This window comes from Tachyglossus aculeatus, chromosome X1 (genome assembly GCF_015852505.1).
Source record: "Tachyglossus aculeatus isolate mTacAcu1 chromosome X1, mTacAcu1.pri, whole genome shotgun sequence".
NCBI classification, from domain to species: domain Eukaryota; kingdom Metazoa; phylum Chordata; class Mammalia; order Monotremata; family Tachyglossidae; genus Tachyglossus; species Tachyglossus aculeatus.
In genome coordinates, this window is record NC_052101.1 from 38,774,128 (window position 1) to 38,791,375 (window position 17,248).

The following is a 17,248-nucleotide window of genomic DNA, read 5'->3' on the forward strand; positions in this document are numbered from 1 at the left end:
CACATTTCCACGAGGTCCCAGGATGAGGCCTTGGCCTCAGGCAGGAGTAAAGGAGAGGCCGGCAAATGGAGTTTTTGTTCTTGTTTGTAATTTTATTTAAGTGCTCACTATGTGCCAGCCACCGTTCTTAGAGAAGCAGCGTAGCTTAGTAGAAAGAGCACGGGCTTGGAAGTCAGAGGTCGTGGGTTCTAATCCCGGCTCCACCACTTGTCAGCCGTGTGACCTTGGGCAAGTCACTTAACTTCTCTGTGCCTCAGTTATCCCATCTGCAAAATGGGGATGAAGACTGTGAGCCCCACGTGGGACAACCTGATAATCTTGTATCTACCACAGTGCTTGGCACATAGTAAGCGCTTAACAAATACCGTCATCATTATTATTAGTATTATTAAGCTCTGGAGTACACTTTGATCAAGTTGGATACAGTCCGTGTCCCACTTGGAACTCAGAGTCTAATATGTTGCCAATTTGTACTTCCCAAGCGCTTAGTACAGTGCTCTGCACATAGTAAGCGCTCAATAAATACGACTGATGATGATAGTCTTAATCCCCATTTTGCAGACGAGGTAACCGAGGCATAGAGAAATCAGACAGTTGGCAGAGCCAGGATTAGAACCCAGGTCCTTCTGACTCCTGAGCCTGAGCTCTATCCACTAGAACACACTGATTCCCAGTCTTCTAGCACAGTGGTGTTTCTTTTATGGGTTAACAAGAGCCCATAGTCTCCCAAGCCACTTCAAAACTGCCCTGTTGGAGTCTCCCTTGTTTGAAGGTCCACAGTTTGCTGTCTGTCAGGCCCATTCTGCCGACACTTAAATGTCACTGACTGACCGTTAAATTCTGGGAAAACCGCAGCTTAGGGCATCGACAACGTGCTCTGCATTCATAGGGCATTGCTGAACTTACGGAGACATTAGAACTTTCTTTGGGGCTGTTGATCCACAAATTGCAAGTGCCACTTTTTCATTTTTTGCTGCCTTAATAAAAACCACTGTAGTAATTGTTGTGGGTTTATGGGCCAAGCTCTGTAAGAGGCGATGAGTAGAGACAGAGCCATCAGATCACAGTGCCCATTTCACATGGGGCTCATAGAAGGCGGGAGAGAGATCGGGAATTGAATGCCCACTTTACAGATTAAGAAGAAGCAGTGCGGTCTAGTAGCTAGAGCACAGGCGTGGGGATCAGAAAGCCCTGGGTTCTAATCCCAGCTCTGTCACTTGTCTGCTGTGTGACCTTGGGCGAGTCCCTTCACTTCCCTGTGCCTCAGTTACCTCATCTGGAAAATAGAGATTATGACTGTGAGCCTCATGATTGCCTTGTAGAGAAGCAGCGTGGCCCAGTGGAAAGAGAACGGGCTTTGGAGTCAGAGGTCGTGGGTTTTAATCCCAACTCTGGCACTTGTCAGCTGTGTGACTTTGGGCAAGTCACTGAACTTCTCTGTACCTCAGTTCCAGAATGAATGAATGTCAAATGGGGATTAAGACTGCGAGCCCCACGTGGGACAACCTGATCACCGTGTATCCTCCCCAGCGCTTAGAACAGTGCTTTGCACGTAGTAAGTGCTTAACAAATGCCATCATTATTAGTAGTAGCAGTAGTAAGCGCATAATAAATGCCATCATTATTTATTTATTTGCAACTACCCCAGTGCTTAGCATGTAGTACCCCTGGCACATAATAAGCGCTTAACAAATGCCATAAAAAAGCAAAGCAAGAGGCAGAGCCGGGATTAGGACCCAAGTCCCCTGACTCCTAGGCCACACTGCTTCTCTGGAGAAGGGGGCCTGGAGTGGTGGGAGATTGCCTGGTCTTCAGCTTTCTGACTAAGGAGGTGGAAAAGAGGGGCTTGATTTCTGACTTTCCTTTTTTCCTCTTATTCTCGCCTTTACACACTCTTCCTCACCGTTGCACAATCCGCCCCTTTTCGCTTCCCAGTCCCTGGGTTGCCAGTGAAGACTTGCACAGTGGACTGAGAAGCACCTCACTCAGTAGCTGGGTACAAACTTGAACCTCCTGCTGAGAAGGATTGCCCCAAGGCATTCTTTTCCACCGCCACAAGCTGAATCTTTACTTTTGCCTGCCATCTATCCAATAATGCCATGTGTGTCCCCATCACAAAAAACTGGCCACTTTGAGATCTAGCAGTATAGATTTTAGATTTTTATAGTTTGTTTTCATTGCGGAGGGAGGAAAATGATATATTCCACAGATTGTGACCTGAGCATACTATAACTTTAACAGAGGGTTTCTTTTTTTCCCCCTTTTTTTAAATGGTATTTAAGAAGTGCTTACTATGTGCTAGGCATTGTACTAAATGCTGGGGAAGTTACAAGCTAAGCAGTTTGGACGCAGTCCCTGTCCCACGTGGGGCTTACAGACCCCATTTTACAGGTGAGGAAACAAGCACAGAGAAGTTACAGTGACTTGCCTGTGGTCGCACAGTGTTAAAAGCACTTAGCACAGGAAGTCCTCAATACATTTCATTGATATAAAAAAATTCAGACTATAAAACACTCATGAATATTTACTTTAATAATGGTATCTATTTAGTGCTTTTATTGTGCTAAGCCCTGGGACAGAGATGAAATATTTAGATCAGACACAATGTGTGTCCCAGCCTGAGGGAAGGAGGATAACCATTTTATCCCCATTTTGCAGGTGAAGAAAATGAGGCTCAGAGAAGTTAAGTGGCTCGCCCAAAGCCACAGAGCACCTAAGAGATCGAAATGGGACTAGAACCTTAGTCTCAGGACTCTTATTCCCTTGCTTATTCTATTAGGTTAGACTGTGGGTACTTACCTGTAAGGAAAGGCATAAAAATATGTTGCAGTTTCATTCTACTGAGAAATGTGGTTTTTAGATAGGTGCATTTTAGAAATCAATGTGTCATTTGAACATTCAGTAGATTATTATCAATTCAGCTTGAGGAATATAGAGAACAATTTTGTCAACACGCAAATTCCACGTGTGTACTTTTAAATGTCTCTGTTCTTGAGATTGATGGAGAGATTGAAATCTTTTGAAAAACAGGTATTTATATTTTTCATTGCACTCAGCCTGTTTCCGTTCATTTCTGTTATCCAGAAGCTTTTTTTCTTTACAATTTTGCAAAGTCAAGCCAGCTGCTGGACTAAAAGTTTCCTACCTGAAGCCTGGGAGTCAGAGAAACTGGGTATTAATCCTGGTTCTGCCATTTTCCTGCTGTGTGCCCTTGGGCAAGTCACTTAACTTCTCTGTACCTCAGTTATATTATTTGGTTAGAATACACTATGCAATATCAGCACATTATAAATCATCAATCGTATTTATTGAGCGCTTACTGTGTGCAGAGCACTGTACTAAGCGCTTGGGAAGTACAAATTGGCAACATATAGAGACAGTCCCTACCCAACAGTGGGCTCACAGTCTAAAAATTATAAATTATATTTATATTATAAATCCCACTAAGCTCATAGGTTAATTTTTGAGAGTTCATTATGAAAGAACAGTTATCCAAATTCATTCCTTCTATATTAAGGGATTTGACATAACATTAAAATAATTATCATTCAACCAAATTTATTGAGCGCTTACTGTGTACAGAGAATCAGTTGGTAGAGGTGTTCCCTGCCCACACCGAGCTTACAGTCTCAAGGATAATTATGTAAGCACTTACCATGTGCCAGACACTTTACTAAGCACTGCAGCAGATACAAAATAATGAGATTGGACACAGTCTCTGTCCCACATGGGCCTCACAGTCTAGAAGAGAGGGAGCACAGATTAAATCCCTATTTTACAGATGAGGACAAAGAGGTACAGAAAAATTAAGTGACTTGCCCAAAATCATAATAATTTTATAAATTATATATTATAAATTATTCATATGCATCTGTGCCCCCCCCCCTTCCCCCGACTGTAAGCTGGTTGTAGGTGGGGGATGTTTCTGTCTGTTGTTGTATTGTACTCTCCCAAGCACTTAAGTACAGTGCTCTGCACACAGTAAGCACTCAATAAATACGATTGAATGAATGAATGAAAGTAGGTGCTCAATAAATACCATTGATTGATTGAAAAAGGTCACACAGCAGACAAGTGGAAGAGCAGGGATAAGAACCTAGGCCTTCTCACTCTCAAGCCCATGCTCTCTCCGCTAAGCCATGCCACTTCTCTGAAAGTTTGCTGTTCCTTCTCCCCGCCTTCACCCTCCATTTTAAAATTTATAAATACATTAGTTTCTCCACTACCACTGACCTGGGGTCCGTGCGCTCAGCTTCATGACATCGGCCTTCTTAATGCTCCAGTTCCTTGTTCTTCAGATGATTTTCATCCTCATTTGAAATCATGCCCACCCCAGTAGTTGAGGAAAGATGAGCTGAAGTTTAATCGGAATAAGTTTTTGATTTCTGGTCTGCAGGGTCGGTTGACTGTGCCTTGGTGGGTAAGCGATCCCTGCATGGTATGGAGTCTGAAAGCGGGAGCTTTTTCCGAATGACAAGTAATTCAGACATTAAAAACTAGCAGTCATTTGCCATGGTAAGACTTAATTTGCTTTAAATGGGTTTTAATTGACTAGGAAGCCACCAAAGGAAATTAAATCAAATAACTGTTAGTTTTTTTGGCAATTTTAAAAATTAAGGAGCAGGAATTGGGAGTACCAAACCTGACCTCTATCCCTTAACTTTCTAGCCATCAACCAATGGTGTTTATTTAACCGGGTACAGAGCCCTATATTAAGCCCTTGGGAGAGGATAGTATAAAGAGTTGGTAGACCCGTTCCCTGCCCACAACGAGCTTATAGTCTAGAGGGGGAGACGGACATTAATATAAATAGTTACTGATATATGTACACAAGTGCTGTGGGGCTGAGGAAGGGATGAATAAAGGATGCAAATCCAAGTGCAAGGACGACCCAGAAGGTGGGAGAGGAGGAAATGAGGCCTTGGTTGGGGAAAGCCTCTTGGAGATGGGATTTTAATAAAGTGTTGAAGGTAGGGAGAGTAATGGTCTGTCGGAGATGAAGAGGTGGGGTGCTGCCAAGTGAATCTCTGGTTTGAATTTAGGGGCTCCCAGGTGACGTGAATATTATTGCATCTATCCCTCCTGGCATTGAAAAGGAAACGATGCATATCCTGGAGTGGTTGGATGGTATAAGAGCCTTAACCACATTATGGAGTTGCTGGTTGGACGGTATAAGAGCCTTAACCATATTATGGAGTTGTTCATCATCAAATACGGCTCTCTTTTTCTTTTCCAGTTGATGATCGTTTGCCCAGTGTAAGCCCACAGGGCTGGTGCATTGTTTGCAAAATTTTCAGTAGCCCTAGACTTGTGATCACTAATCCAGTACTGTGATTGAGGTTAATGAGTTCCCAGAAAACATACTCTTGTTTTACAGGAAATTATCCCAAAATATGTCTTAATTGAGCACAAAGCTGTTCACCATAAAAATGGGTCTCATTGTAAAGGATAAGAGGACATATGTGTGAAATTATTCACAGAATAGCATTTGTTCCCATCACATGTTGTGAAATAAATCAGGAGAAGAAATTCCAGAGAAAATGCTCTTTTTCTTTGAATACTATTTAAGTGCTTACTATGTACTAGGCACTGTAGTAAGCGCTGGGGTAGATACAAGCTAATCAGGTTGGACACCGTCCCTGCCCCACATAGAGCTCACTCTTAATCCCTATTTTACAGACAAGTAACTGAGGCACAGAGAAGTTAAGTAATTTGCCTAAGGTCACAAAGGAGACAGGTGGCTGAGCTGGGATTCGAGTTCAGGTCCTCTGACACCCAAGCCCGCGTTCTTTCCACTGGCCACACTGCTTATCTGTTCCTAAACCAAGAATGCTGGTTAAGCTAAATGAAATTAGTTTGGGAAAAATCGGGAGGAAAAAAAGTATTCACCGCTTCCTGCAGGTCCCAGACACCCGACATCTGTCCTATCCTCAAAGGTACCGTGGTCTCTGTAACAATAATAATAATAATAATGGTATTTATTAAGCACTTACTGTGTGCCAGGCACTGTACTATGTTCTGGGGTGGATACAGGCAAACCGGGGTGGACACAGTCCCTGTCCTATGTGGGGGGCTCACAGTCTCAATCCCCATTTGACAGATGAAGTAACTGATAGGCACAGAAAAGTGACTTGCCCAAGGTCACACAGCAGACAAGTGGTGGAGCCGGAATTAGAACTCCCGACCTTCTGATGCCCAGGCCCATACTCTATCCATTGTGCCATGCTGCTTCTCTATGCCATCGGGTGACTGAGGGAACGGGTTTTGGCCTCCTCTCCCCTCCTCGGGCACTAGGAAGTAGCCGACTTAGCTCTGTGTAGCCATTGAAGATCTTCGGGGGGGTGTAGGATTTTTCTGCTGCAATCTAACAGTTGTCTTCAGTCTCCTTCAGAGTTATTGTCAGTCCACGGCACCTGGTAGATTCAGTGAAGCCGGTGGCCGGCGTTTGCGTATTTTCACTGATGTGTGTGTAAGGCAATTCTTGAGAGACGGTAGCCAATTTGGCCCGCCACCACGCTACGCTCAGAAAGGAGCTCGGGCCCCATCCTGTTAGCCATTATGTTGGCCTCGGTAGATTCTTCTTTTAATTGGGGTGTTCTCTTTTCTCCCCCAGTTGCTTTAGGTCGCAATCAGCCTCTGAAGAAAGAGAAGCCAAAATGGAAAAGTGATTATCCCATGACCGACGGGCAGCTGCGCAGCAAGAGGGACGAGTTTTGGGACACGGCACCAGCTTTTGAAGGCCGCAAGGAGATTTGGGATGCCCTCAAGGCCGCAGCACACGCATTTGAGAGCAATGATCACGAGCTGGCACAAGCAATCATTGACGGTGCAAACATAACATTACCACATGGTAGGTTTGAAGTTACTTTTGGAGGAAGAGAATACAATAAACGCTCTTGACAAACATTAAGGCACTTCCCTTTCTTTTATCCTCCCCAAATCTGTCTGGCCTTTAATCAAGGAAGTCTTGATTGTGAATACCCAACTTAAAAAGGACTAGAATTGGTTATGGATCTATGGAAAGACCTAAAAAGTTCCTTTCCTCCTTACTGTGTTGTCCCTCCTGGGCCTCTTCCAAGCTGCATTGTGTCAGTGTCCTACCACCTGGGCCTGGGTGGGGGGACCGGGGAAAATCCAGTCTGTGGATTTAGAGGATGGGGAAGCCCTGTTGTGGATGGAATGACAGGGTTCTTGAATTTGAGCTAGAGCAGAAGGATTTCGGTATCCCAGAAGGGAGATTCTCCAGAAAAAGAAACTGTTCACGGCAATAAATGAAATTTGGCAGGGAGCGGGAAAGCCTGGCTCTCATGTGCATTCTGTTGTTTTGAAAGTGGTTATGCTGAGCTAACATTGTGGAGGTAGGTTTCCCGTGGCAACTTGAAAGTTAACAGTTCAAGTTTGTGATGCCAAGAGTGTCTCGAGTTCCAGTCAAAGAAATGACTTCTGGTTCTTGCGATCCCTCCGCCTGATGTGACTCATTCTGAAACCAGGATTAAGTACCCAAGGGGTTATGGTTTCCTGTTTGAACTCTAACTCTGCTTTTTCGTTCTAATTTCGTGTCCAGAGAATGGGGAGGAAGAGCTGCACCCTGGATGCTAGTAGTGAACCAAAACTCCTGCTCAAGTGCCGGGCGTTTCTGGCCAATCTTCCTGTAGAGGTGGAAGAATTGGGGGAACATGCGGGAGGAAGTGTAGCATGATTCCTCACCCTCCACCTTGGATTTGGGAGGCCTTCTTAGTTAGCCCGGATGGAAGACTCCCCTTTCCTCTGTTTCAGGACAAGTCTCCCCCACCTGTCAAGGGTGTCCTAGTACCAAACGTGTCTCTTTATTGTTATAGAGAAGCAGTGTGGCCCAGTGGAAAGAGCACGGGCTTGGGAGTCGGAGGTCATGGGTTCAAATCCCAGCTCTGCCGCTTGTCAGCTGTGTGACTTTGGGCAAGTCACTTCAATTCTCTGTGCCTCAGTTACCTCATCTGTAAAATGGGGATTAAGATTGTGTCCCACTCCATGGGACAACCTGATCACCTTGTATCCTCCCCAGCACTTAGAACAGTGCTTTGCATGTAGTAAGCGCTTAACAAATACCAAAGTTATTATTATTATTATATTGTACTCTCCCAAGCGCTTAATATGGTGCTCTGTACACAGTAAGCACTCAATGAATACTATTGACTGACTGAGTGAGAGCTAGGTTTCCTTACTAAGTGCCTCATCACTTCTAAGGCTCTAAAGGCACAAGAGCTTTAATTAGAGGAAGGTTCACTCCCTTTCCCATGGTGTTCACAGAATGGTTGCTCTTCTCTGCCTCCTTAGCTTCTACTTTGACGTATCTAGTCATCACATTAACTCTGATGCTAAAACCCCAACACCCCTTACTCAGGAGATAAGTGGGACTGGGATCTATGATGACAGTCTGTATGTACACACAAATGTGTAAATGCACACACACACACACACACACACACACCCCACATCCTCTCTTCAAATGAGAGTTCTAGTTTCCTTCAGTAATCCCATACCCCACCTCCTCCAAAAATGAACAAAAATCAGATTCAATTCCCCTGGCTCCATCACTTTAATGACTTCTAAGTACTTATATTTTACCTCCTACGTACACATTCCGGTACCAACATCTCAAAATTCATACAAGCCAGTGATAAGTCTTGTACTCAACTGCTCGACCAAGCCCAGCATCCTTAAATCCCGCCTCCGGTGCCCATCCAGTTGCCACAGAGGAGCCAGCCCCTATCCTGTCCTCTCGTCACGCAGTTCTGTTTCCCGTCTCCCCTGCTCTGAGCAGTTTTTTGTCCCTCCCCACTCCCCTCCCATCTATCCTTACCCCTCCCCACCAGACTCCAGTATTTTTAAACTCATGCTGCATGTGGCTTCATTGCTGCAGCAAACTCCCATCTCAGACCGCCTCATCCACCATCACTAGAAGGTCAAAGCACTCATTGCTGCCTCGTAGAACTGTGGAGTCTGTTGCTTAAAAAAAAATAAAATAAGCCATGGGAGCTCTCCCGGCTGCCGCTTTGCCTCAAAGGTACCTTTGCTTCAACCAGTCAATCATATTTTGTGTAAAGGGCACTGAATTAAGCGCTTGGCCCAACAATTTAACAGACATATACCCAGACTACAACAAAGCTTACAGTCTAGATGGGAGAGAGGAATGAATATAAATAAATTATGGCTGTGTATGTAAATGCCGTGGGGCTGGGTGACGCAGAAGGGAGTGGGGAAAAAGGAATTGAAGGCTCAGTCGGGGAAGACCTCCTAGGAGATGTGCTTAAAAGTGCTGAAGCCCTCGCCGCCGTCACCGCAGCTGGATCGAGTACAGTTTTCCCCATTCCGGTGCCAGGCGTGTCCCTGCGTGGCACCACTCTGTAGCCCCGCTCCCTCTGCCCAGCCCTAGCTGAAATGAAGGCAGGGACAAGACCAGGGAAGAGCAGGGGGAGCAGCTTTTGCTGGGGGTGCAACCACCTGTCTCCCCCTCCTTTCCTTCCTGGCTGGGTACAGGGGGTCGGCAGGGGCCAGCTAGATTATAAACTGGACTGTAAACTTCTTGCGGGCAAGGATCCTGTCTACCGACTCTTTTGTATCGGACTCTCCCAAGCCGCTCAGTACAGTGCTCTCCTTCCCTTTCTGTTGCCTGGAGAGTCAGACAAGGAGTTGTGTCAGAATGTAGAGTGGCAATGTGACTTAAAGGAGCTGCTGCCTCTAAACGGTGTTGATGGAAGGGTGCAGTTGAAAGTAAGGTGCTGGGGCTCTGACTAAATGTCCTGATACATTAAATTAAATTACATTAAATGTCCTCTGCCTGTCCCCCATTTGGGGAGCTACAGATCTGTCCTCGCTAAAGGACCCTTGAATTTAGTAGTTTTAAATTGTTTAAATGTCATTGTTTTTAAGCAATTTGTTGTTGAAGCCTTATATATATATATATATAATATATATTAATGGTATTTGTTAAATGCTTACTATGTACTAGGTACTGTACGAAGTGCTGGGGTAGATACAAGTTAAATTGGGTTGGACACAGTCCCTGTCCCACATTGAGCTTACAGTCTCAATCCCCATTTTGCAGATGAGGTAACTGAGGCCCAGAGAAGGGAAGTGTCTTGCCCAAGGTCACACAGACAAGTGACAGAGCCAGGATTGGAACCCAGGCCCCTCTGACTCCCAGGCTTGTTCTCTATCCACTAGGCCATGCTGCTTTCAAAGGTCAGTGGGGCCAATGCACACTTCATTATGCCAGTGTTTTCTTTGATTATAATGGATCTGAGGTATATATAAAGGAAAGCCTGTGTTGGTAACGAAATGCATTATTTACCTTCATTTTAGATCTTAAAATGCAAAAGCCCAAATAGGGCACAGTTAATTCAAACTTTGATTCCCGGTGCCGAGGGAAGGAGGACAGGACTTTGGATAATACAAAGCCCAGATAATGCCCAGTGAGGAAAAACTCCAGGTCTCAAGGGCCTACAGAAGTTTGGACCCCCCCGGCCCCACTGCTTTATAGATTTTTAGTTTATAATGAAGCATGGTGACTGATTATGATGATCTCTCCCCTCTTTCCGCCAGTCTGCTTTCTACTTCCTTGCCAATAAGTGCATCACTGAACAACATGCTGTTCAGGTGGCCTAATTTGGCAGTGTTTTTTCAGCTCTTTGTTGCTGATGAAAATCTCTGTCGAGGTGTAGTGTTCCCCAGGCGGGGGTTTGTACTCAGTGGTTTTCATCAGGATAGTTTAGTAAGATGGGCGTTTTGGGGGCCTGTGAAATTCAGGTAGCCTTTAATGAGGTTATCTTCCTTGGCGGTGGAGCATTGGCAAATGAGTCATAAGGGTCAGAGGATTTATTTTGTTTGGGAAAGAGAAATGGTGTGTGAGATCTGGATTTGCTACAGATGACATACATCATATCTAGAGGGGTTTCACCAGTACTGACTGCGGACGGTCCTAAACATAAAGCTTTGCTGTTGGTCCAGTGGGAAGAGTCCTGCTATGGGTATAATAACTATGGAATTCGTTAAGCGCTTACTATGTGCCAGGCACTGTACTAAGCACTGGGGTAGATACAAGCAAATCAGGTTGGACACAGTCCCTGTCCCAGCTGGGGCTCCCAGTCTCAATCCTCATTTTGCGGATAAGGTAACTGAGGCACAGAGAAGTTAAGTTTGAGGAGACCTGATTGTAGCAGTACTCTCTGTTGGGACCGGGCCATCAGGGGTGATGGTTTCTTCACAGTGTTTCCGGGATATGCCCCTTCCTCTAGCCAAACTCCCACTTGACTAGTCCAGACAGTTGTCATAGTCTGGCTTGACTATTGCGTCAGCCTTCTCCTCGCCTCCGGTCTCTTGCCTCCCCAGTCCAAACTTCACTTTCCGGCCCAGATCATTTTTCTGAAACATCATTCATCTCCCTTCCCCTCAAAAACCTCTAGTGGTCATCCCATCGTCTTGATATTAAGCAGGAACTCCTGACATTTGGTTATAAGCCATTCTATCAGCTCTCTCCCATCTACTTACCCACTCTCTTCCCCCGCTACACCCCGGTGAGCTCTCTTCATTCCTCTCAAGCTAACCTACTTAGTAGTAATAGTATTTATTAAGAGCTTACTGCGCAGAGCATCGTACCAAGCACTGGGAAAGGATACATAGATGGGGAATTAGCCATGGGCCCGAACTCACCTCTCCCGCTGCCGACCTTTCGCTCAGAACATTCCCTGTCCCTCCCACCCAGAACTCCTTCAGCTTTCATAATAATAATAATAATAATAATAATAATAATAATGGTATTTGTTAAGCGCTTACTCTGAGCAAAGCACTCCAAATAGTCCCAACTCCCCCCAACCTGAAAGCCATTTTGAAATCACATCTCCTCCAAAGGTCCTTCCCCGACGAATTTCTAATCTCCCTACCTCATGGCCTGCCCAACGCCAGCACCTCCGTGCTAATTGAGCCTGAAGCCCTGACATCTTCACACGAAACGTAGGGCCTTCAACGAGGTGAATATGCCAGGTAGGAATCCTTGGCATTAGCGTGGGCAGCAAAGTTAGGGCAACCTCCTGCCGATCCATGGCAGCGCAGTACAACTCTGGGCATAAATTAGACCTGCACGTTAAAAACAAACAAAAACTTTTGTAGGCACCGGGCAATTTGCGGCTCCCCTGCTTGGCTACTTGCCTGTCGCATCTGCTGCCCCAGCGTGATGGGCCTGGTGGGAGAGAGAGGGAGAGTGGCTCTGCACAAACCCCCAGTACCATCATCCATTCCTTTTCACAGGAGCCGAGTCCCATCGTTCTTGTTGGGAGGTCTCCCATGTTTAGAAGAATTAGGGCCCCTCTGGCTTTTTGGTTGCCAGATCGCCCACCCTTATTTATGCCTGGACCACTCTCTTAATATTCAGAGAAAATTATCTTCCAGCAGACAGATTTGGAGGATTGAAATAAGTAAATTAGTCACTGAGGGCCCCCATTCACTGTAAACCTGCCGTCACGGCAGGAGAAATCTTTTTTTTCCACAGTTTTCTCTGAGAACTGCATGGAACCTCATGCAGTAGATAATAATAATAATTATGGTATTTGTTAAATGCTGACTATGTGCCAAGCACGGTTCTAAGCACTGGGGTAGACACAAGTTATTCAGGTGGGGTCCCACATGGGGATTCTTTTAGACTGTGAGCCCACTATTGGGTAGGGACTGTCTCTATATGTTGCCAACTTGTACTTCCCAAGCGCTTAGTACAGTGCTGTGCACACAGTAAACGCTCAATAAATACGATTGATGATTGATGATGATCCTAGTCTTAATCCCCATTTTCCAGATGAGGTAACTGAGGCCTAGGGAAGTTAAGTTACTTGCCCAAGATCACACAGTAGACTTGTGGTAGAGCTGGGCTTAGAACCCAGGTCTTTCTGACTCTCGGGCCTGGGCTCTATCCGTTAGGCCGTGCTACTTCTTTACATGGGAAGAAATATTAACAATAGTTATTATTCATTCAATCATATTTATTGAGTGTTTACTGTGTGCAAAGCACTGTATTAAGCGCTAGGAAGAGTACAGTATAAAAACAGACACATTCCTGCCCCCAACAAGCTCACAGTCTAGAGGGGGAGATGGATATTAATATAAATAAATAGATAAATATAAATAAATTAATGTCATAGGTGAATATCAAGAATAATATGAATAAATGCATTCACATTACATGTGAATAACCACTGCGGAGCCCACCAGGGTGGATTGTTGGCTGAACCCAGGCTTCTCTTAGGGGTGGGGGCCTTGAGCTGCAGAGAGAGGACCACAGTCCAGTACCTAGGGGCTGGGAAGCCGCTTCTTGCCAAAGGACCAGTTGGGCAAAAAATTGGCTCTGGGGAGATGGCACTCTCCTGATAGTAGGGCAGGTTGGGCCATGTACCACACGCGTGTATATTCCATGTGGAAGCAAGCACAGTAAACCCCCAAAAAGGAAGGTACAGCCCGAAATACCTTATCTATTTTTTTTTCTTTTGCGGGGGGCATTTGTTGAGTGTTTACTATGTGCCAGGCGCTATACAGGGCTCTGGGGTAGATACAAGCCAAGACTGTAAGCTCCTTGTAGGCAGGGAATGTGTCGGTTTATTGTTGTACCTCTCCCATGCGCTTAGTTCTCTGCGCACAGTAAGCACTCAATACGATTGACTGGCTGACTGACAGGTTGGATGCAGTCCCTATCCCACATGGGCATCACAGTATTCATTCCCATTTTATAGACGAGATAACTGAGGCCCAGAGAAGTGAAGTGTCTTGCCCAAGGTCACACCGCAGACAAGTGGCAGAGCCGGGATTAGAACCCGCATTCATTCTTTCATTCAGTCATATTTATTGAGCGCTCACTGTGTGCAGGGTACTATACTAAGCCCTTGGAAAATCAATCAATCAATCGTATTTATGGAGCGCTTACTGTGTGCAGAGCACTGTACTAAGCGCTTGGGAAGTACCAGTTGGCAACATATAGAGACAGTCCCTACCCAACAGTGGGCTCACAGTCTCAAAGAGTGGGCTCACAGTCTGAAAGAACAGTAACAGTACAGTACAGAAAAGTATAGTACAACAATAAACAACAATAAGAAACACATCCTTCCAACTCCCAGGCCAGTGCTCTATCTACTATGGCCTGCTACTTCCCAACTTCTCTGGAAATTCTGAATGATAGCTAAATTCCTACTGAATATAAGAGGAGGGACCAAGGTAGGTCATGTTTCCAGAATAACCACCAGACCGTATGGGGCCGGGGAGAAGAGACTTTGTTGAATTGTCCGTGATTTGCTCCACTTTTCCTCAGAGAACATTCGACAAAACCTTCTGAACCAAAATTAGAAGTTCCCGTGTCCAGCAGGCCACCGAGGGAGAAGGAGAGAAAGTGAAGGCCTGTCTCTGAACAAAGCCAGCGCTTTTTCACGCTAGGGAGCTTCATCTTGTCTTCCTTTGGAAACAAGAGGACAAATAGAGGCGGGCACGCCGAAGTGTTGGCGCGCTGGGGAAAAAACAAGTAACAAATTGTTCTGTGCAGCTAGCCCAAGCCTCAGGGCCGGCTGTACTGGACTGCACTTCACTTTCACTGAACAGAGTAAAGTTTGAATAGCCGGGACCAGCCCGGAGGCCGAGGAACCTGACAGGTTTTTGTGTTTATAGGGAGTCGGAAGGGGTGCCCGCAGAAGGACATGTTGGCCCGTATTCTCCCAAGTTGGCCTTGCCTGTGTTCATAAGGAAAGTTCCTCATGGGCAGGGGATATACCTCCCAACTCTGCTTGTAGAAGCAGCGTGACGTAACGGATAGAGCACACGGGCCCAGGATGCAGAAGGACCCGGGTTCTAATCCCAGCTCTGCCACTTGTCTGCTGAGACCTTGGGCTAGTCACTTTACTTCTCTGGGCCTCACTGTCCTCATCTGTAAAATGGCGAGTAAGACTGGGAGCCCCGTTTGGGATGTAGGCTGTGTCCCACCTAATTGGCTGGTATTCACCCAGCACTTAGCACAGTGCCTGGCACATAGTGAGCATTGAAAGTAAGAGGCGGGAATGTAAGAGAAGCAGCGTGGCTCAGTGAAAAGAGCCCGGGCTTTGGAGGCAGAGGTCAGGGGTTCAAATCCCGGCTCCGCCATTTGTCAGCTGTGTGACTTTGGGCAAGTCACTTAACTTCTCTGTGCCTCAGTTCCCTCATCTGTAAAATGGGGATTAAGACTGTGAGCCCCCCGTGGGACAACCTGATCACCTTGTAACCTCCCCATCACTTAGAACAGTGCTTTGCACATAGTAAGCGCTTAATAAATGCCATTATTATTATTGTTATTATTGAACAAATACTACAGTTATTATTATTGTCCTCTCCCAAGCGCTTAGTACAGTGCTCTGCGCACAGTAGGTGCTCAATAAAAACCATTGATTGATCGATTGAGTGACGGGAAAGACACGTGGCTCAGTGGAAAGAGCCCGGGCTTTGGAGTCAGAGGTCATGGGTTCAAATCCCGGCTCTGCCAGATGTCAGCTGTGTGACTTCGGGCAAGTCAGTTCACTTCTCTGGGCCTCAGTTCCCTCATCTGTCAAATGGGGTGGAAGACTGTGAGCCCCCCGTGGGACAGCCTGATCACCTTGTAACCTCCCCAGCGCTTAGAACAGTGCTTGGCACATAGTAAGCGCTGAATAAATGCCATCATCATTATTATTACTGTATTTTGCATCCCAGCCCAACCCACACCCCAGGACTGTATCCTTCAGTATTCAACTTGTGCCCACAAAGGTGAGCCACTTCACCAATCCCACCCGCAGTTGCGATGATAATAGAGTTGGTTGTAGTATTTAAGCACTTACAATGTGCCGAGCATTGTGCCAAGTGCTGGGAAAGATGCAGATATTACAGATTGGGCTCTATCCCGCAAGACCCCCAATCCAGGTTGCGGCCAGGGGGGTGGGGAATAGATTGAAAAACAACAGTTATAATGGATCGTGAATGACAGCAAGCTAAAGAATCGGCAAATTAAGACCTAAGAGGCCAAGGAAGTGAGTAGTTTCTGGGCGGCGGTTGTCCTGGGGCTCCCCGTTGGTCCAGGTAAAACAGTCCTCTCATTCGACCGAATTAGTGCATTGAGGCTTTCATTCATTCATTCATTCATTCAGTCGTATTTATTGAGCGCTTACTGTGTGCAGAGCACTGTACTAAGCGCTTGGGAAGTACAAGTTGGCAACGTATAGAGACGGTCCCTACCCAACAGCGGGCTCACAGTCTAGAAGGTTGTAAGAGAAACAGCACGGCCCCGTGTGTAGAGCCCGAGCCTGGGAGTCCGAAGGTTCTGGGTTCTAATCCTGGCTCCACCACTTGTCTACTGTGTGACCTTGACTTGTCCAACTTCTCCGTGCTTCAGTTCCTTCATCCGTAAATGGGGATTGACAGTGAGCCCTATGTGGGACAGGGACTGTGTCCAACCAGATCATCTTGTGTCCACCCCAGCTATCTTAGTATAGTGCTTACTACATATTCAAATCCCGGCTCTGCCACTTGTCAGCTGCGTGACTTTGGTCACGTCACTTCACTTCTCTGGGCCTCAGTAACCTCATCTGGAAAATGGGGATGAAGACTGTGAGCCCCCCCCGCGGGACAATCTGATCACTTTGTAGCCTCCCCAGCGCTTAGAACAGTGCTTTGCACGTAGTAAGCACTTAATAAATGCCATTATTATTATATAGCATTGTAAACATTTCACAAATACCATAAAAAAAAAAACAAAAAAAGTCTCCTTTACATTGTAAGGGTCCTATAAGGCAAAGGAGCTGAATAAATCATTTAATCCTGCCCTCAATCTGCGAAAGAATTGCCCTTCACCCATCAGTCAATCAGTAATAGTGGTTGTCCTGATCTTAGGCTTCTCAGGATAAAGAAAGGCCAGAATTTGTCAATTTAATAAATGTTGCTGTCAAAATAATCCCAACTGCGTCCACTTCCATGACCAAAGGATGAAGGCCCATCAAAAAGAAGTAGAGGATTGAAAAGTGACCCTGGAGGCAAGGTCACGGGAGTGAGAAGGCAGCGGGAGTGCTAGCCTCATGACAGTCCTGTTTTAATCCTAGTTCAGCCACTCAGTAGTAAGAATAATAATAATAATTATTATTATTATTATAATGGCATTTGTTAAGCGCTTACTATGTGCAAAGCACTGTTATTGATTGAGTGTCTACTATGTGCAGACTACTGTACTTAAGCAGTAGTTAAAAGA

At 45.8% G+C, this 17,248-nt stretch overlaps 1 protein-coding gene across 2 annotated transcripts in view; it reads left to right on the forward strand.

Annotated features, from left to right (window-relative positions):
- UBTD2 (ubiquitin domain containing 2) overlaps positions 1-17,248 on the forward strand; it is a 54,022-nt gene that overhangs the window by 27,659 nt on the left and 9,115 nt on the right. The window contains exon 2 of one of the 2 annotated variants that reach the window (XM_038772976.1): positions 6,614-6,850. In XM_038772976.1, coding sequence (XP_038628904.1) covers positions 6,614-6,850 — 237 coding nt within the window. The remainder of the gene's footprint in view (positions 1-6,613; positions 6,851-17,248) is intronic. The other variant, XM_038772977.1, reaches the window with a different exon arrangement.